This window comes from Aedes albopictus, chromosome 1, assembly GCF_035046485.1.
Source record: "Aedes albopictus strain Foshan chromosome 1, AalbF5, whole genome shotgun sequence".
Classification (NCBI taxonomy): domain Eukaryota; kingdom Metazoa; phylum Arthropoda; class Insecta; order Diptera; family Culicidae; genus Aedes; species Aedes albopictus.
The window spans coordinates 319,766,961-319,788,155 of NC_085136.1; the positions used below are offsets into that span (position 1 = coordinate 319,766,961).

The 21,195-nt window shown below is 41.3% G+C and overlaps 1 protein-coding gene across 1 annotated transcript in view; it reads left to right on the forward strand.

Moving 5' to 3' along the window:
- Nucleotides 1-21,195, forward strand: part of LOC109398557 (dynein axonemal heavy chain 10) — a 341,003-nt gene that overhangs the window by 115,516 nt on the left and 204,292 nt on the right. The window contains 4 exon segments of the mRNA XM_062847206.1: nt 5,605-5,718; nt 5,817-6,424; nt 6,521-6,682; nt 7,197-7,302. Of these exon segments, the coding sequence (XP_062703190.1) occupies nt 5,605-5,718; nt 5,817-6,424; nt 6,521-6,682; nt 7,197-7,302 (990 nt within the window).

The following is a 21,195-nucleotide window of genomic DNA, read 5'->3' on the forward strand; positions in this document are numbered from 1 at the left end:
AAAACAATATCGAAGGAAGTCATGTCGCGGATATTTGACCACATTGGACACGTTTCGGAATGTTCCGGGAACCTGGTCCTTTCTTGAAAATGGCCACATTTATGTCTCTTCAAAACTCCAGCATGCGACATATCAATCTTCATGATTTTGCAAAAAAAGATCAAAGGAAGCCATTTCGCGAATTTTTGGCCACGTTGGACGCATTCCGGGGTGTTCCGAGAACCTGGTCCTTCCGTGAAAACTGCCACTTTTATGCCTCTTCAAAACTTCAGCACATGACATATCAATCTTCATGATTTTACAAAACAAGATCAAAGGAAGTCATTTCGCGGATTTTTGGCCACATTCAACACGTTCCGGGATGTTCCTGGAACCTCGCTCTTTGGTGAAAATGGCCACTTTTATAGCGACTCAAAGACTGATGGTTGAAATCCATTTGTTCGAATGTATTGGACCCTTACTATTATTTGGTTCGATTGGCTTTTATCGGTGAAGTCGCATGTGTATTTGATTTGCGTACCGCGTTTCAGCTTACTACGCTTCAGCCATCATCAAATGCAATATGCTGATCCAGACCGAACAGCTTGGCTGGTCAAAACTAAACAGTTTAGTTTTGACCAGCCGAATGACAAATGGCTGAAAAAACTAATGTTGGTCTTTAGATAGAATTGCAGATGTACAAAAGGAATATACATCAGTTCTAAAATGTAATCTGTGAAACGTTATAATTATTCAATTTGAAAAGTTTCAAAGAGTTCAAGGAATTTCTCCAGAGATCTTTTTATGTATTTCTGTAGGAATTCCTTCAGAGATTTCTTCAGGAATTTCTCCATATACTCCTTCCAGAATTCCGCTAGAGACTGCTCCAAAAATTCCATCTGGAATTATTCAAAGTATTTTTACAGAAATGTCTTCCAGAATTTTCACTAGAGATTATTCAAAAATTAATCCAGATATTACTTAGAAATTTTGCACAAAATCCCTTTAGTCCATCCAAGTATTCCGTCAATAATTCGTCCAGAAATTACCGCAGACACGGATTTCTTCAGATATTCCTGGGAGAATTCCTGGAGGAATCCCTGAATGAATTCCTGGAAGAATCTGTAGAAGAATTCGTGGAGGAATCCCACGAGAAATTTTTGAAGAAATTCCCAGAGCAAAAATTCCTGGAGGAATTCCTTGAGGTATCTGTAGAGGAATAATTGGAGGAATCTCTAGCGGAATTCCTGGAGGAATCACTAGAGGAATTCCTGGACGAATCCCTGTAGGAAATTTTATAAGAATCCCTGCTGAAATTTCCAGAGGAATCCTGGAAGAGTTCTTGTAGGAATTACTGGAGGAATCCTTTGAGAAATTACTGGAGGAATCCCTTGAGGAATTCCTGGAGAAATCCAAGGAGCAATTTCTGAGGGTATTCCAGGAGTAGTTTCTGCAGAACATCCCAGAAGGTACTAAAGAAATCGCTGAAATTCCTGAGGAACTCCTGAAGGATTTCTAAAAAGAGTTCGTAGAGGGCTCTTGGAGGAATCCCTGCAGCAGTTTCTGAAGAAATCCCTGGTGGAGTTCCTGAAGAAACCCCAGGAGGAATCTCAGAAGCAATACCAAGAGGAATTCCTAAGGTCCTAAACAGTACCTGGAGGAAGTCTTGGAATAATTCCTGGAAGTTTCTAGAAGTGTTCTTGGGGGAATTTTTAAAATATATCTCTGAAGTTGTTCCTGAAACAATCTCAGAAGAGATTCCCGGGTTAATCTCTGGAGGAATTATTGAAGGAATTTCTGAAGAAATCACATGGGGAATTCCGGAAGCATTCCCTTGGGGAATCTCAGGAGAGCTTTATTAGCAAATTCCTGCAAGATTTTTCCCGGGATAAAATATCTGAAGAAATCCGTGTCTGCGGTAATTTCTGGACGAATTATTGACGGAATACTTGGATGGACTAAAGGGATTTTGTACAAAATTTCTAAGTAATTCCTGGATTAATTTTTGAATAATCTCTTGTGAAAATTCTGGAAGACATTTCTGTAGAAATACTTTGAATAATTCCAGATGGAATTTTTGGAGCAGTCTCTAGCGGAATTCTGGAAGGAGTATATGGAGAAATTCCTGAAGAAATCTCTGAAGGAATTCCTACAGAAATACATAAAAAGATCTCTGGAGAAATTCCTTGAACTCTTTGAAACTTTTCAAATTGAATATAGACTGTTTCAGAAATTATAAATACACTTTGTTTAGTAAATTAAATGAACTGTTTTAATGATTTTTACCTACTTCTTTCAGAGTATAGCATATTGTACTCCATATTTTTATATTTCCTTTCAATTGTCTTGATATTTTGAAGAACAGTCGAGTTCTCTAACAAATAACTACATTTTTCAAATTTGCATTTGCACAAAGGTGTTTTTTAATTATTTCAACATTATTAATCACTAAATACCAAAAATTATCTAAATTTTTATCACATTCGCATTCTCAACAAGTTGTCTAAGGAATACCTTGATCAAAATTTGGAAAAAAACGATAAAGGCATTTCCACAACATTTTTTCGGAGATCAAGTTTCTCATTTTTTAAGGTTTTCTACGGAACATAAGAACTACCACACAGTTTCTTAGCTTTCCTGAACGCATTTAATTTAAACAAACTTATTTTTTCAGCTCATTCGATCCTTCAGATGGCAAAGCTTGTCATACCATAAAAACGAATGCAGTAAGCAGTAATTAAGACATTCGTTTGCTTAACGTTTGTTGCTACTGGAGTTGTTGAGAAATTTGAAACAAAAAAATTTGTTTTGAGAAGGCCCGTAATGGTGGCTTTTGATCAAATATTCCAGTAAAAAGTACTCTTACCAATCGAGAAATATCTTTTATTATCGATACAGCAATTTCTATTGTGTTTGGAAATTAAATATTTTATCTCTGAGATCTTTTTCTTTTCTACTATGCTTCATTTTTTTACCACTTTGTGCAACTTCAAATTTTGATCATCTTGTTTACAGAACCCTATTTTTCAAATCTTACCATATACATCAACAAAATTGGTATTATTTGCTTCGCTAGCATGTTTACTATTAGAGCTAGAAGAAACTTTTTTGGATAATGTGCTCAAATTGAAATGGCAGGTTATCGTTAGTGTATTTATAATTACTGAAACAGTCTATAATTATAACGTTTCACAGATTACATTTTAGAACTGATGTATATTCCTTTTGTACATCTGCAATTCTATCTAAAGACCAACATTAGTTTTTTCAGCCATTTGTCATTCGGCTGGTCAAAACTAAACTGTTTAGTTTTGACCAGCCAAGCTGTTCGGTCTGGATCAGCATATTGCATTTGATGATGGCTGAAACGTAGTAAGCTGAAACGCGGTACGCAAATCAAATACACATGCGACTTCACCGATAAAAGCCAATCGAACCAAATAATAGTAAAGGTCCATGGTGATTATCCAGTACATTCGAACATATGGATTTCAACCATCAGTCTTTGAGTCGCTATAAAAGTGGCCATTTTCACCAAAGAGCGAGGTTCCAGGAACATCCCGGAACGTGTTGAATGTGGCCAAAAATCCGCGAAATGACTTCCTTTGATCTTGTTTTGTAAAATCATGAAGATTGATATGTCATGTGCTGAAGTTTTGAAGAGGCATAAAAGTGGCAGTTTTCACGGAAGGACCAGGTTCTCGGAACACCCCGGAATGCGTCCAACGTGACCAAAAATTCGCGAAATGGCTTCCTTTGATCTTTTTTTTGCAAAATCATGAAGATTGATATGTCGCATGCTGGAGTTTTGAAGAGACATAAATGTGGCCGTTTTCAAGAAAGGACCAGGTTCCCGGAACATTCCGAAACGTGTCCAATGTGGTCAAATATCCGCGACATGACTTCCTTCGATATTGTTTTGCAAAATCATGAAAATTGGTATGTCGCACGCTAAGGTTTAGAAGAGACATAAAATTGGCCATTCTCACGGAAAGACCAGATTCCCGGAACATCCCGGAACGTGTCCAACGTGGCCAAAAATCCGCGAAATGGCTTCCTTCGATCTTGTTTTGCAAAATCATGAAGATTGATATGTCGCATGCTGGAGTTTTGAAGAGACATATAAGTGGCCATTTTCACGGAAGAACCAGGTTCCCGGAACATCCCGGAACGAGTCCAATGTAATCGAAAATCCACGAAATGACTTCCTTCGATCTTGTTTTGCAAAATCATGAAGATTGATATGTCGCACGCTAAGGTTTAGAAGAGACATGAAATTGGCCATTTTCACGGAAGGACTAGGTTCCCGGAACATCCCGGAACGTGTCCAACGTGGCCAAAAATCCGCGAAATGGTTTCCTTCGATCTTGTTTTGCAAAATCATGAAGATTGATATGTCGCATGCTGGAGTTTTGAAGAGACATAAATGTGGCCATTTTCAAGAAAGGACCAGGTTCCCGGAACATCCCGGAACGAGTCCAATGTGGTCGAAAATCCGCGAAATGACTTCCTTCGATCTTGTTTTGCAAAATCATGAAGATTGATATGTCGCACGGTAAGGTTTAGAAGAGACATGAAATTGGCCATTTTCACGGAAGGACCAGGTTCCCGGAACATCCCGGAACGTGTCCAACGTGGCCAAAAATCCGCGAAATGGTTTCCTTCGATCTTGTTTTGCAAAATCATGAAGATTGATATGTCGCACGGTAAGGTTTAGAAGAGACATGAAATTGGCCATTTTCACGGAAGGACCAGGTTCCCGGAACATCCCGGAACGTGTCCAACGTGGCCAAAAATCCGCGAAATGGTTTCCTTCGATCTTGTTTTGCAAAATCATGAAGATTGATATGTCGCATGCTGGGGTTTTGAAGAGACACATAAGTGGCCATTTTCACGGAAGAACCAGGTTCCCGGAACATCCCGGAACGTGTCCAATGTGGTCAAAAATCCGCGAAATGGCTTCCTTCGATCTTGTTTTGCAAAATCATGAAAATTGATATGTCGCATGCTGAGTTTTAGGAACCCAACGAAAGTGTCCCCTTGCCTGGCCAAAAACATACCCCAGTACGTCCCGGAATAACTCCGGAACCAAATGGCCAATTTGAAATTTTGGTTTACGTTTCAAAACTAGAGATCTAATCGGTTCTTTTGGGACGTCGATGATCAAAATCGGTCCAGAAATAACGAAGTTATGATTTTTCCAGTCTGATCCTGAATACGCAAATCGTACGTTCAGATTATAAGGGTTAAAAGGCCTCTGAAACGTCCCTGGAAACCCCCTTGAAGTTCCTAGGGAATGCTATCGAACACCCTTGAAACCTTTCAATGCGCCCTTGAACGGCTCTGGGGAGGGAGGGCTTCCTCTGAAACTCTCTGAAATGCCTTGAAAGCCCCTGAAGTCCCTTCAAAAACTCCTCATTATGTGCTTTATTAATGTTTTATATTCTTGTATGAAATTTGATTATGCTAACCGTCCTTATGTGAAACGTCTTCGTCAATAAAGAAGATCACTTTTCCATCAACGTTGTAAACCACTGCCCCAAATCTTTCCGCATATTTCACCATCTCTGCGACATGTGCGCTTTTCTAAGAGCCTTCTCTCTCTCTTCCGTCGCTTTTCCCCAGATCCATTTTCTGCGAGGTCACCTGTACGAAGTCGAGACAATTATTCAAGCTGGATTAGGCAGATTCACGTGGCAGTCGTTCAACATAGCCGCGTACTGCGAACGATGTCAGCAGGTGAGTGCCTTCCCTTTCTCCATCCTAAGCTTTTCGACGAAAATCCCCTTGATAATGCTGCCGTTTCTCCCCACCACCCTCTCCATTTTCTCGGAAAGTTTATGAAAAGTTTATCGTCGATGGTATCCCAAATTGGCCACATCAGCAGCGATATAAAATCACAAATCGATAAGCTGGAATCATTCTCGATGTTTGAGATGAAGGTGGATCCGGCCAAGGAGAAGCGCTCTGCCACTGCGGCGGAAATCGTACTGAAAACACCAAGCCAGCCAAAAGAGCCTCAGCCCCATCACCACCATCATCACCATCACCACCACCGGCACTCGTCGTCCCACCAGCAGAAAATAACGGCCGAGGGACCATCTGCCGCTGCCAGTGCAGCAGCAGCCCAAGCGGAAGACAACAGCGCCGGGGAACAGCCGCAGCAGCAGCACCACCAGCAGAAACCGCCGGCGAAGAAACCGAAACGCGTCTCCATCCGGGAAGCACCGCCGGACGACGGGGTACGACCCTGCCAGGACTACTTCCAGGCCCTGGAGTTGGAGCGGAACGAGAAAACAACCAAACTGGCGAAACTTTACGACTCAATAGGACCCATACTGATTAAATTAGAAAGTTTGGTTCTCGGAACGTTCACGGGCAAGTGCCCGCAGATGAAGTACTACTACAGTTACTGGGAGAAGCAGGTCTTTGCCTGTTTCACCAGGTATGGACGGGAGTTTTCATAAGCTCACTCTGTTACATTGTTTGCTCTGCGCTGGCACTAATAATGGTTCTTCTCTGTTTTCTTGGAACAACACAGATTCACCACCCGAAATCTGGAGAAGTTTATGTTTGATCTGCAGCAGGACCGCCCGCTGTTCGAAGTGGACGCCATCCTGGAGGTACCGGATATCCAGATGAAGCCCACGGCAGCCGAGGTGTACGGTATCGCGATTCAGTCCGTTACGGACTTTTTGCAGAGGTAAGAGAATTTGGGGAGCGCGACGGGGTGCTGCACACCAGATGGGATGCAGTGAAATGGAGCGTAATGTTGGGGCCTTGTGCGGATGTGGGTTTCTGTTGCAACTAGAGAAATTTAGCTATTGTGTATATTCACTCGTGTTGAAAAGCACCATGTGCGCGTTGTTTGATTAGTTTGTGATATACAGAGAAAATGAGTTTGCTCAACGGATACCTGAAGATGAGTTATTATCCAGTTTATTGTATTCGGTGTGTGTGGAAGAACATTTGCCATTAGTGGTACAATAATCTCACATAATAGTCCTCTCAGTTTACCCAGGCAACTTTGCCCGAACAACACACATCCCTATCAATTACGATCCGCACGAACCAACAAACGAGAACCATCTCAATTGCTGCAACATTAAACCTCAACAACTACTACTGCTTCCCAAGTCCATTAGCATCCCTCGAAGGAACAACTCTTTGAATTCAATTAAAAACTTTTCTCCTTTTGTACACACAAACGCAAACAGGCTCAAGAGCTTCCACCGGTGGATGACCGAAACCTGTCTTCCCTGTCCGGACACCAAATGCAACAATGAAACATTCATCTTTACGTTCTTCGAAGACATCGTGCAGGTACGTATCCGTTCGGGCGTGAACTACCCCCACCCTCAGCTATTCCTAACTTCTGAGGGCGGGAGGGAGGCAACAAAGTGAATTTGATATGCGGGAAAAGACATCGTCCCGCAGCCCGCCTTGGTACTCAAACCCACCGCATGTACCTCTAGGTATATGGAAGTTGAAGTGCGACACATTTTGCACATGGATAGCGGCGGGTGGCGCGTAGCTTTTTCACAGAAAAATGTTGTTCGAAACTGTCATGCCATGCACGTCTGCACCCAGTCAGTGTGTACGTATGCAACTTGGGTGTAGACGACCCCGACGACGACGATGACGGCGATGAGGACGACTAGAAGGTGCGGGAAGGATTCGGTCAAACTTTTCCAACCCATCACTCATCTCTGCACTTCCGATTTCCGAATCGGGTTATGAGGAAATGGGTTCTCAAATCCAATAAGAAGTAATCGCATTCCTCCAGGAATTCGTCCGGGAAATCTCCAGAGGAATTCCTGGAGGAGTCCCTGGAGGAGTCCCTGGAGGAATTCCTGGAGGAATCTCAAAAAAAATCCTGGTGAAATCCCCGGGGAAATCCCTGGAGGAATTTCTGGAGGAATTCCTGGAGGAATCCCCGGAGAAATCCCCGGAGGAATCCCCGGAGGAATCCCCGGAGGAATCCCCGGAGGAATCCCCGGAGGAATCCCCGGAGGAATCCCCGGAGGAATCCCCGGAGGAATCCCCGGAGGAATCCCCGGAGGAATCCCCGGAGGAATCCCCAGAGAAATTCCTGGGGGAATCCCCGGAGGAATTCCTGGAGGAATCCCCGGAGGAATTCCTGGAGGAATCCCCGGAGGAATCCCTGGAGGAGTCCCCGGAGGAATCCCTGGAGGAATTCCTGGAGGAATCCCCGGAGGAATTCCTGGAGGAATCCCCGGAGGAATCCCCGGAGAAATCCCCGGAGGAATCCCCGGAGGAATCCCCGGAGGAATCCCCGGAGGAATCCCCGGAGGAATCCCCGGAGGAATCCCCGGAGGAATCCCCGGAGGAATCCCCAGAGAAATTCCTGGGGGAATCCCCGGAGGAATTCCTGGAGGAATCCCCGGAGGAATTCCTGGAGGAATCCCCGGAGGAATCCCTGGAGGAGTCCCCGGAGGAATCCCTGGAGGAATTCCTGGAGGAATCCCCGGAGGAATTCCTGGAGGAATCCCCGGAGGAATTCCTGGAGGAATCCCCGGAGGAATTCCTGGAGGAATCCCCGGAGGAATTCCTGGAGGAATCCCCGGAGGAATTCCTGGAGGAATCCCCGGAGGAATTCCTGGAGGAATCCCCGGAGGAATTCCTGGAGGAATCCCCGGAGGAATTCCTGGAGGAATCCCCGGAGGAATTCCTGGAGGAATCCCCGGAGGAATTCCTGGAGGAATCCCCGGAGGAATTCCTGGAGGAATCCCCGGAGGAATTCCTGGAGGAATCCCCGGAGGAATTCCTGGAGGAATCCCCGGAGGAATTCCTGGAGGAATCCCCGGAGGAATTCCTGGAGGAATCCCCGGAGGAATTCCTGGAGGAATCCCCGGAGGAATTCCTGGAGGAATCCCCGGAGGAATTCCTGGAGGAATCCCCGGAGGAATTCCTGGAGGAATCCCCGGAGGAATTCCTGGAGGAATCCCCGGAGGAATTCCTGGAGGAATCCCCGGAGGAATTCCTGGAGGAATCCCCGGAGGAATTCCTGGAGGAATCCCCGGAGGAATTCCTGGCGGAATCCCCGGAGGAATTCCTGGAGGAATCCCCGGAGGAATTCCTGGAGGAATCCCCGGAGGAATTCCTGGAGGAATCCCCGGAGGAATTCCTGGAGGAATCCCCGGAGGAATTCCTGGAGGAATCCCCGGAGGAATTCCTGGAGGAATCCCCGGAGGAATTCATGGAGGAATTCCTGGAGGAATCCCCGGAGGAATTCCTGGAGGAATCCCCGGAGGAATTCCTGGAGGAATCCCCGAAGGAATTCCTGGAGGAATCCCCGAAGGAATTCCTGGAGGAATCCCCGGAGGAATTCCTGGAGGAATCCCCGGAGGAATTCCTGGAGGAATCCTCGAAAGCATTGCTGGAGAAATCTCCGGAGGAATCTGCGAAGGAATTCCTGGAGGAATCCTCGGAGAAATTCCTGGAGGAATCATCGGATGAATTCCTGGAGGAATCATCGGAGGAATTCCTGGAGGAATCCCCGGAGGAATTCCCGGAGGAATCTCCGGAGGACTTCCCGGAGAAATCCCCGGAGGAATTTTTGGACGAATCCCCGGAGGAAATCCTGGAGGAATCCCCGGAGGAATTCCTGGAGGAATCCCCGGAGGAATTCCTGGCGGAATCCCCGGAGGAATTCCTGGAGGAATCCCCGGAGGAATTCCTGGAGGAATCCCCGGAGGAATTCCTGGAGGAATCCCCGGAGGAATTCCTGGAGGAATCCCCGGAGGAATTCCTGGAGGAATCCCCGGAGGAATTCCTGGAGGAATCCCCGGAGGAATTCCTGGAGGAATCCCCGGAGGAATTCCCGGAAAAATTCCTGGGAAATTCCTGGTGAACGAAATTCTGGAGAAATTCCTGGAGGAATTTCTGGAGAAATACCTGGAGGAATTTCTGGAGAAATTCCTGGAGAAATTCCTGGGAAATTCCGGGTGACACTCCTGGTGGAATTTCTATGACGCCGTCCACAAATTACGTAACGCTCTAGGGGGTGGGGAGGACTACGACCGAGCATTACGGCTCATACAAAAATTTTATGATTTTCATACAAAAACGTGTTACGGAGACGGGAGGAAGGGTTGAAAAATTCCGATTTAAGCGTTACGTAATATATGGACGCTGCCTTGAGAAATTCCTGGAGAAATTCCTGTAGAAATTCCTGTAGAAATTCCTGGAGAAATACTTGGAGAGATCCTGAACGAATTGCGTTTCAGGAGATCGTAAGAAATTCCAGGGGGCTATCAGAGATCTCAATAGTGTTTCAAGGGGATCCCACGGGATTTCAGGGGATCTCAGGGTGTACCAGGAGGTTTCATGGCCGTTTAAGGGTGTTTCATGGTACTTCAGGTTCAAGGGTGTCTCAGGGGCGCTTCAAGTTATCTCAGATACATTTCAGGTAGTCTCAAGGAGTTCTCAAAGATCTCAGACGCGTAATTTGAGAGGATTCCAGGGGCGTTTTGGGGAATTTCAGACAGTCTCAGGTGTTAATTTTAGGGGGTTTTGGGGTGTTTTGTAAAGTTTGAGCGAGCGCCAGGAGATCTCAGGGACGTTTTAAGTGGGATCCATGGCAGTTCAGGTTCCAAGGGGTCTCAGGGTTTCAAGTTCCAGGGGGTCTTAGGACCGCTTTAGGTTGTCTCAGAGGCGTTTTAGGGGCTCTCTGAAGGGTTCTACGGGATCCCAAGGGCACTTCAAGGGATCTCAGGGCGTAATTTCAGTGGTTTGCAGGGGCCTTTTAGAAGGTTTCACAGAGCACAGGGCAGAGCATTTAACATTCCTTTTGCATCACGTTGGCAGCAGCTCACTGACGTAGTGTACGGTTTGGGTCATAAATGACCTAAATGCCAAAGGAGGGTGCAGGGGGTTCCAGTGTGTTTTATGGGGTATCAGGAGGTCTTAGGGACGATTAAGAGGGCTTCAGAGGCGTCTCAAGGGAATTCAGTGGGTTCTAGAAGGTCTTAGAAGCACTTTGGGGGTCTCAGGTGAGTTTCTGGGTGTGTCAAGGCAGTTCAAGGGGGCCTCAGGTGCGCTTTAAGTTATCTTAGTTATCTCACGTCGCGTCTCGTGAATGTTATCTTAGGGGCGTTTCAGGAATTCTCAGAGGTGCTTCAAGGGGTCTCAAGGGGTAATTTGAGAGGATTTTAGGGGCAGTTTAGGGGGTTTCAGGGTGTTTTGTGAGATTTCTCTTAGTACCAGGAGGTTTCATGGACGTTCATGGGCGTTTCATGAAGCTTCAGGTTCCAAGGGGATTCAGGGGTTCAGGTTCCAGGGGGTTTCACGGGCGCTTGTGGTTGCCTCCAGGGCGTTTTATAAATCTAAGAGGGTTCAAGGGGGTCTCAGGAATGTTTCATACGCTCTCAGAGGATTTCAGAGGATTTATGGGGTCACGGGGGTGTTAAGAAGGGGTTCAAGGGTATTTAATGGGGCACCAGGAGGTCTCAGAGACGGTTAAGAGGGTCTAAGAAGCGTTTCAAGGTGTCTTAGGGAGCTTCAGAAGGTTACAGGGCACTCCAGGGGTGTCATGAGCGTTTCAAATGGTCTTAGGAACGTTGAAAGGTGTATCAGTGGTGAATCAAGGGGTCTTAAAACAAGCGTTTCAAGAGGTCTCAGGGACGTTTCAGGGGGTCCCAGTGGTATCTGAAGCTCCATGAGGTCTTAGGGACATTTGAAGGTGTCTCAGGAGTGTTCTCGGGGGTTTCAGGGGCATTTTAGGATGTCTCAGGAGGTCCCAGTGGCACTCAGGGGGTCCTGGGGCATTATAAGGGCTCCAGGAATTTCTCCAGGAATTTTACCAGGAATTTCTCAAGGTATTTCTCCAGGAATTTCTTCAGAAATTTCTACAGGAATTCCTCCAGGACTATCTCCAGGAATTCCTCCAGGAATTTCTCCAGGAATTTCTCCAGGAATTTCTCCAGCAATTTTTCCAGGAATTTTTCAGGAATTCTGACAGGAATTTCTCCAGGAATTCCTCCAGGAATTTCTCCAGTAATTCGTCCAGGAATTTCTTCTGGGATTTATCCAGGAATTTCTCCAGGAATTTCTCCAGAAATTCTTCTGGGAATTTCTCCAGAAATTCATCTGGGAATTTCTCCAGGAATTCCTCCAGAAACTTGTACAGGAATTTCTCCTGGAGAGGAGTTCCTCCAGAAGTTTCTCCAGGAATTTCTCAAGAAATTTCTACAAGAATGCCTCCAGAAATTTCTCGAAGAATTCCTTCAGGAATTTTTCCAGGAATTTCTGCAAGAATGCATCCAGAAATTGCTCCAGGAATTTATCCTGGAATTCCTCCAGGAATTTCTCCGGGAACTCCACCAGGACTTTCTCCAGGAATTCCTCCAGGAATTTCTCCAGAAATTTCTCCAGCAATTTTTCCAGGAATTTTTCAGGAATTCTGCCAGGAATTTCTCCAGGAATTCCTCCATGAATTTCTCCAGTAATTCGTCCAGGAATTTCTTCAGGAATTTATCCAGGAATTTCTCCAGGAATTTCTCCAGAAATTCCTCTGGGTATTTCTCCAGAAATTCCTTCAGAAACTTGTACAGAAATTTCTCAGGAATTTCTTCAGGAATTTCTCCTGGAGAGGAGTTCCTCCAGAAATTTCTCCAGGAATTTCTCCAGAAATTTCTTCAGGAATTCCTCCAGAAATTTCTCCAAGAATTCCTTCAGGAATTCTTCCAGGAATTTCTGCAAAAATTCATCCAGAGTTTGCTCCAGGGTTTTCTGCAGGAATTCCTCCAGGAAATTCTCCAGGAATTTCTCCAGGAATTTCTCCAGGAATTTCTCCAGGAAATTTTCCTGAAATTCTTCAGGAATTTCTCCGGGAACTCCTTCAGGAATTTCTGAGAAATTTCTCCTGGAATTCCTCCAGAATTTCTCCAGGAACTCCTCCAGGAATTTCTTCAGGAATTTCTCCAGAAATTTCTTCAGGAATTTCTCCAGAAATTTCTTCAGGATTTTCTCCAGAAATTTCTTCAGGATTTTCTCCAGAAATTTCTTCAGGAATTCCTCCAGAAATTTCTGCAGGAATTTCTTCAGAAATTTCTTCAGGAATTTCTCATGAATTTCTTCAGGAATTTTCCAGGAATATCTCTGGGAATTTCTTCAGGAATTTTCAATCAATTTCTCCACGATTTTTTTCAGGATTCTGCCAGCTATTTCCCCAGCAATTTCTGAAGGAATTTCCCCAGGAGTTCCTTTTTAGTAGTTACTAGTCTTGTTGAGAGTTGAAACAATAATGAGTCTTTATTCAAAATCAAAGCTTAAGCTAACCTGCTTAATCTAGTACATAATTTCTGGAGAAGGCTGAAACGCATACATATCAATAGCCTATCGATCCATGCAACAGAACGATAGCCAATCCAAGGAAAGGAAAAGATAATTACGAAAAGGGGCGTTTACCATTCAATTAAGTAAACGTTCACACGTGGTTGCTTGAACTGTGCGCTGTTCGGTTAGGTCAGCGCTTCGAGTGGAAAGAAGGATTGTGTGCATTTATGGGTATGAAATGTGATACGCGTACTCAGCATGAGTACGGTATGGGAAACAAGAGTGTTGCACAACTTGTGTGGTAAATCGAAGTTATTTAGGTGTGAATGACATGTCCCAGCATTGTTCGTGGGAACATGAGAGGAATGCACTTGAAGAAATGCAGGCGCATCAGTCCTGCATGTGAAAAACACCACTTTAAAAGATGTGGGAAAGACTGCTTGAAAACGGACAGTTGTAAACTGTCAAGATCAAATATTTATGATCTTTCAAAAACATGCTAAAGAATAATTCTTTACAGATACGATAATGCTACACCATCCCCCTTTGGGTGAATGACGTAACGCAGTGAAATCATTCAATTATTGTCAACATAGTTTCAATAAATTCTAAAATATTGTTTCAATCTCCTTTACAATGATGAAATAAAATGTCAGTTTTTTTGTAATTATAATTGAAATATTTGGAATATGTAGTTGCAAAATAAAATAAAATGTATCTTAAAACTATCCGAATTTCTCACTTCTCAGCTAATGCTAAGAATATTGACCTATCTCATTTTTTTACTATTTTTTGATTTCCATTATTTTTTTTTATGAGATTAGGCTCGGGTTTATAAACTAACACTTCTTATGATCTAATTAATCTATTTTTGTGAACTATTGATGAATGATTCGTTTTCAAATTTATGATCTCACAATTTGGTTCTGATATCGATGTTACTTTATATGGACCTGTATAGAATGAATCTAATTTACGTCTATTTTCCTTTTGCAAATAAACTGTATCTCCTGTTTTGATTTGAATCGGATTCGTTGAACGATCATTTATTTCTTTTCGAATTTGTTTCTGTTCAAGTAATTTTTGTTTTACAGTTTCATGTGACTTTTGAAGTTTGAATTTTAATTCTGTGCTGTAGAGATCAAAATTATAAACTGGATCAACTTTATCTGTGTATGTTTCGTGTGGTACTCTTGCTTTAACTCCGAAAACCAATTCATATGGCGTTAAACCATGATCAGTATGTGGGCTAGTATTATATGTAAATGCATAAAATTGTAACCAATCATCCCAATCCGAATGGTGTTCATTGACATAATTTCTTAGGTATTCATTCAAACACCTATGATTTCTTTCCAATGAACCTATCGTTTGTGGATGGTAGGCTGTAGAAAAAGTTTGCTTAACCTGTAATAACTTGCATATTTGGCCAAGGACTTCATTTTTGTATTCGGATCCTTGGTCTGATTTTAACTCTAAAAATTTACCATATATCAAAATAAAATTTTCAACCAAAGCTTTAGCTATTACATTCGCTTCTTTAGTTGGAATTGGAATTAAAACTATATACTTAGTCAATTCACACTGTATAGTCACAGCGTATCTATTATTATTATTTGATTTTGGAAGTGGTCCTACGGTATCAATAGCTATCACTTCGAATGGTCTAGATGGGGTATTGGTAATTGTTAATTTTTCTTTTGTGTGTTTGGTAATTTTATTCAACTTGCACAATTCACAGGCCTTTATGAATTGAGCAATCGAACTTTTCATATTTGTCCAGTTGTAAATTTCTCTAAGCTTGAGGTACAGTCTATGCTGACCTATATGTCCTCCAGTTGGTGTCTCATGATGGTTTTTGAGTATATTTTGAATTTCTCCAAGATCACTAATGAACTTGGGTGGATTATACATTATAATCTGTAATGTTTTGATTGATTTCAGAGTTAACTCTTTAAAAGTTTCTTTAGATACCATGTTAAAAATTGGGTCAAGACTCGAAAGTGCAATTTTATCAATTTTATTAATATTCATTTCTTTTTCTAACACTGAAAGTGCAAACACTAGTGTTTGTCTTATACTTCGCAATCGTGTTGTTATTCGTATAATAACTTTATTTTTCTGCGCTTCATACATTGTAAAAATTAAATTTTCATTTTCCACTATACTTCGAAGTTTTGGTAGTTTTCTAGCTTCAGTCGGCTTCTCTGTCATATAGATAACAAGTTGATCAGGCTTATTATCGACATTAATTTGACTGGAATATCGTTGTTCATTTTTAGTTTCATTATCTTTCTTCCTTGTCATTGACCTAGTATTAACAGTAAATATACTTTTAGATTTTAATTCATCTGATGTCATTATTATACGTGACAATGCATCAGCAGTAACGTTTGTTTTACCTTGAATATATTCAATGGAAAAATCGAAATCTTCTAAATCCAATCTCATCCTAGTTAATTTAGATGTCGGATTTTTCATATTAAATAAAAATACTAAGGGGCGATGATCTGTACGAACTACAAATTTACGTCCATACAAATAAGCTTTGAAATAATCGATAGCCCAATGTATCGCTGTTAATTCTTTTAAAATTACTGATTTATTCTTTTCACCAAGCGTAAAGCTTTTACTGGCAAACGCTATAGGTAAATCGTTGCCATCAATATTCTGTGATAATACCGCGCCACATCCAACATCAGATGCGTCGGTAGTCAATATAAATGTTTGCTTAAAATCAGGGTATTGTAATAATTTTGGTGACATCAAAAATGATTTAAGAGCATTGAAAGCATCCTCACATTTTGATGACCAATCAAATTTTACATTTTTTCTTAACAATTGATTCAACGGATAAGCAATTGTTGCGAAATTTGGGACGAATTTACGGTAGTAGTTGCAAAATGCTACAAACCTTCTAACTTCGTCACTGTTTCTCGGAACTGGGTAGTTCTTTATTACGTCATATTTACTACTGTCGGGCAGAATACCTTTGTCGGTTATTCTGTGCCCTAAATAAGTAACTTCTGTATTGAAGAATTTACATTTTGCCAAATTTAATTTTAAATTATATTTACGAATTCTTTCAAACACTATCGATAAATTGCGTAAATGGTGTTGCATTGAACAACCTACGACTATTATATCATCGATATAAACAAAAGCGAGTTCTGGTGTCAAACCAGACATTGCAATAGTCATCATCCTTTGAAAACTATTTGGACTAATATTTAATCCAAACGGTAATCTTGTAAATTGGTAATGACCTGATTGGGTCGAAAAAGCAGTAAATTTTCTCGAAGACTCATCCAGTGGGATTTGATGAAATCCCGACATTAAATCTAAAGTTGAAAAATACTTTGCTCTACCAAGCTGATCCAATATTGAATCTATTCTTGGCAAAGGAAATTTGTCACTTAATATCTTCTTGTTGAGCTGTCTAAAGTCTATGACAAGACGCCATTTTTTCTTATCATCTGTTGATTTCTTCGGAACCAAAAGTATTGGACTATTGTATGACGATACCGAAGGTTCAATAATGTTATCCTTCAGCATTTTATTAACTTGGGCTTGAATTTCATCACTTTGGGAATGAATGGTTTTATAATTTGGTATATAAGTTGGAACTGGATCACTGGTATTGATAGTCTGTTCGTAAAAATTGTTTACAGTTACTGGCTCATCTGGTAGTGAAAAAATATCCGAATAGTTTGTAATTAATTTCTTTAAATCATCTTTTGCAAAATCAGGAACGTTTGTCAAGTCAACTTGCTCCAAAATTTCTTTATTTCTCATTTGTGTGGTATCAGGTTTCTTGGATTTCCGAAAATTCAATATTTGGTAATTAGTCAGTGGTTCCATCATAAGCTTTACGTCAACATTTGAAACATTAATTGGTTGTAGAGTGGTATTCATGAATTTAACATACTGACAATTAGGTGAAATTATTGCATTACCACAGAAAAGACCAGGTTTAACTTCCTGAGAAAATAAAACCATGTCCTCTGTGATGTTTAAATCTTTAATCTTACGTATTACTTCACATCTTCGTGGGATTATGTAATTCTCATTAACTGTATCTTGAATTGGAACAGATACAGGTGTATTATTAATATTAAAATTCAATAACCAAGATTCATAATCAATATTGCATCTGAAGAGAGACAGAAAATCTCTTCCTAAAATGCCATCAGTTAAAATTGGAAAATTTGCATTAACTACATGAAATGAATGGTTAACTCTTACGCCATTTCCAAAATTCAAAATTGTCTCAGTTACAGCCAATGTTTCAATCTCTCCTTCTGTAATTCCCGTAATAATTGTTTTAACATTGTTGTTTATTTTGTGATTTACCAAAATTTTATCAGATTTAAAAATAGAAATATCTGCACCTGAATCTACAAGTAAAGTGCAGACTGAATTTGTCATCTCTACTCCAATCTTAATAAAATTGGAAGCAGAAAGATTTATAGTTAACACTGATCTAAAAAATTACGTTGACTCTGCTGCTGGTTTTGTTGCTGTTGCTGAGGAGCTCTGTTTGAAATATCGCGATTCTGAGATTGTGGTGGACCAGGGAGCTGATCCACATTTGCCATGTATATTCGATTTGTGTTATCGAACCGTGGGCGATTATCATTAAATCGTCCGCGATTATTATAACCTCCGCGTTGGTATCTTCCACGTGATGAATAATGGTAATAGTTTGGATAAGGCCTTGGAGTAAAACGATTAAAACCACCTCTAGGGGGGTTTCTATAATGTTGGTTTCTGTTGAAACCATTGCCGCGAAAATTAGATCTATTATCCTGACGTCCGGTATGTTGTTTACTTTTGATAGTAAAAACTTGTGATGTGGAAACATCATTGGCACATTCTTGAGCTTTTTGCAAAGCATCTTTAATGCTAGAATAATTTCCAGCTTTTAGAATCAATTTTGTTTCGCTGGCGGTAACACCTTTGATGAGGGCATTAACACCTGCTTTTGTAGTCATTGTTTTCGCAACATCTTCCGGCACTTTTTGCGAAACATAAACATTTTCTAGTTTGCTGCAGAGATTCTCAATCTCCTCACAAAAACTTGTAATTGGTCCCCGTTGTCTCAATGTATTTAACTGCGCCACAATCGAATCAGGGGTCGTAGTATCCTGACATTTTGATCTAACATGATCAATTAAGGCATCAATCGTTACTATGGTATCAGGTAAACCACTGCGAGCTTTTCCTGATAATCTTGTTTTAATAAATTTGACGGCCATTGCCATATGTGTCGGTTGTATTAGTTCTTGCAATAGCTTCACTGAATCGATGAATGTATCGAATCCAGCTACTGAACCATCATACGGGTGTATGATCGATGATGCTTGTTTGATGTCAAAAATAGCTACTGGTTGGACACGATTATCGTTTTCTTCTGCCATTTCGCACGATATAACCTTTGCCACACGACACTGTTTGAATTTAGTTTTTGGAGTTACACGTTTCTTAATTTGTAATTTATCTAATTTAATTTTTATGATACCTTTAATTTCTTGATTATATTTCCTCAATTTTGAAATTAATGAGTTCAATTGCTCATCTGACAAATCGTCAATATTATCAATTAATTTTGATTCACAACTGCTGTACAGCTCGTTACACTGCCTTAATTTATCTCTTAACGTTTTTTCCGAAATAGTTGTGTTAATGCATTTTTTTATATAGGTGTGTAACAATTTCAACTTTTCATAATCATTCATTCGTGATGCATTTTAATTAAACAAATTTACTCATAAAAAAAATATATATAAATGAATAAACAATTTTGTGATAATTTGTGATGATTTCGTTTTGTACATTACCAATGTTGATTTCCTCGCGCTCCCGCTCTGTGATGTGTCGTGATGTAAAGTTGTTATTGCACGTTACCGCATCTCGTCAAATCGCCGATCCGGATCCATTGAATCCCGCCTACCGGCTCCTGCCGGTAGTGGTCTCGCCTGCAGTTGATACTCTTAAATTTTACACATTCTAGTGTGATTGCACTTTTTTCTGGTTTCCATTCCGCTGCACCCTCTGAACTATGGGTTTACGTTACGAGTCACCTTTTATTCACTTCACATCCACCTCGTGTCGGTCTGATTTCGACATTATAATTGTGTTATATGAATGTTTGTCTTCCACTTTTATTACTTTTCGCTTTTCATTGCCACAAAAGGTCACAAATTGGGTTCTTAATGAGTTTTCAAAATAGGGCTAGTATGGACTTAGCTATATCTGCAACTATTCTTCACTTTTTTTTTTGCTTCGATAGTTTCACTTATACAATATCTAGCGCAGCCACCGACTTTGCTGCTTTTATAGCAACTTTTCGTTCTCTCCTCTTATAGAGGGTGTATAATGTGACTGTTAATTGAATCAACACAGCGGCTAGAATCAGCCACAACATTAGAGTATGTTCTTCATGGTCTTCACTGTGCGTGCACTATAGTTGTTAATTTCACTTCACCATTTTCGTTGTACTGCTTTGACTGGGTTTTACCCATCTTATTGGTTTTGCACAATGTAAAAAAAAATCTCTAAGTCTATGACTTAGAACCTTCACTGATCGCCATTTAGTAGTTACTAGTCTTGTTGAGAGTTGAAACAATAATGAGTCTTTATTCAAAATCAAAGCTTAAGCTAACCTGCTTAATCTAGTACATAATTTCTGGAGAAGGCTGAAACGCATACATATCAATAGCCTATCGATCCATGCAACAGAACGATAGCCAATCCAAGGAAAGGAAAAGATAATTACGAAAAGGGGCGTTTACCATTCAATTAAGTAAACGTTCACACGTGGTTGCTTGAACTGTGCGCTGTTCGGTTAGGTCAGCGCTTCGAGTGGAAAGAAGGATTGTGTGCATTTATGGGTATGAAATGTGATACGCGTACTCAGCATGAGTACGGTATGGGAAACAAGAGTGTTGCACAACTTGTGTGGTAAATCGAAGTTATTTAGGTGTGAATGACATGTCCCAGCATTGTTCGTGGGAACATGAGAGGAATGCACTTGAAGAAATGCAGGCGCATCAGTCCTGCATGTGAAAAACACCACTTTAAAAGATGTGGGAAAGACTGCTTGAAAACGGACAGTTGTAAACTGTCAAGATCAAATATTTATGATCTTTCAAAAACATGCTAAAGAATAATTCTTTACAGATACGATAATGCTACACCTTCAGGAATTTCCAGGAGAAATCCCCGGAGGAATCCCCGGAGAATTTCCTAGGGAAATTCCTGGAGGAAGAATTTGCGAAGGAATCCCTGCAGAAATATCTGAAAAATCCCTGGAGATATTCTTGGAGGATTTCCCGGAGGATTTCCCGGAGGAATTTCTGGAGAAACCTCAAGAGAAATTTCTGAAAAACTCCCCGGAGAATTCCCAAGAGGAATTCCTGGAGAAATTTCCGGAGTAATTCCTGGAAGAGTTCCTGGAGGAATCACCGGATAAATTCCTTAACCTTCTTCCTAATGCACTCACCTCTCTGACCTAGTGCACGTTTAGGGATCATAATGACCCCAATGCACAACAAAGGTTAAGGAATATCCATAGAAATTGTTGAAGGAATTCCTGGAGAAATTCCCAAGAGATTACCTGGAGGAATTCCTGAAAGAATTCTTGGAAAAATGCCATCAGAAATTTCTGGAGGAATTTTGAAGAAATTTCTGGAGGAACTCCTGGAGATATTCCAAGTGGAATTCCTGTAGGAATTCCTGGAGAAATTCCTTGAGGAATTGCTGGAGAAATTGATGGATGAACTCCTGGAGAAATACCTAGTGGAATTCCTGTAGGATTTCCTGAAGAAATACCTGAAGGAATTGCTGGAGAAATTCCTGGAGGAATTCCTGGAGGAACTGCTGAAGGAATTCCTGGAGAAATTCCTGGTGAAATTC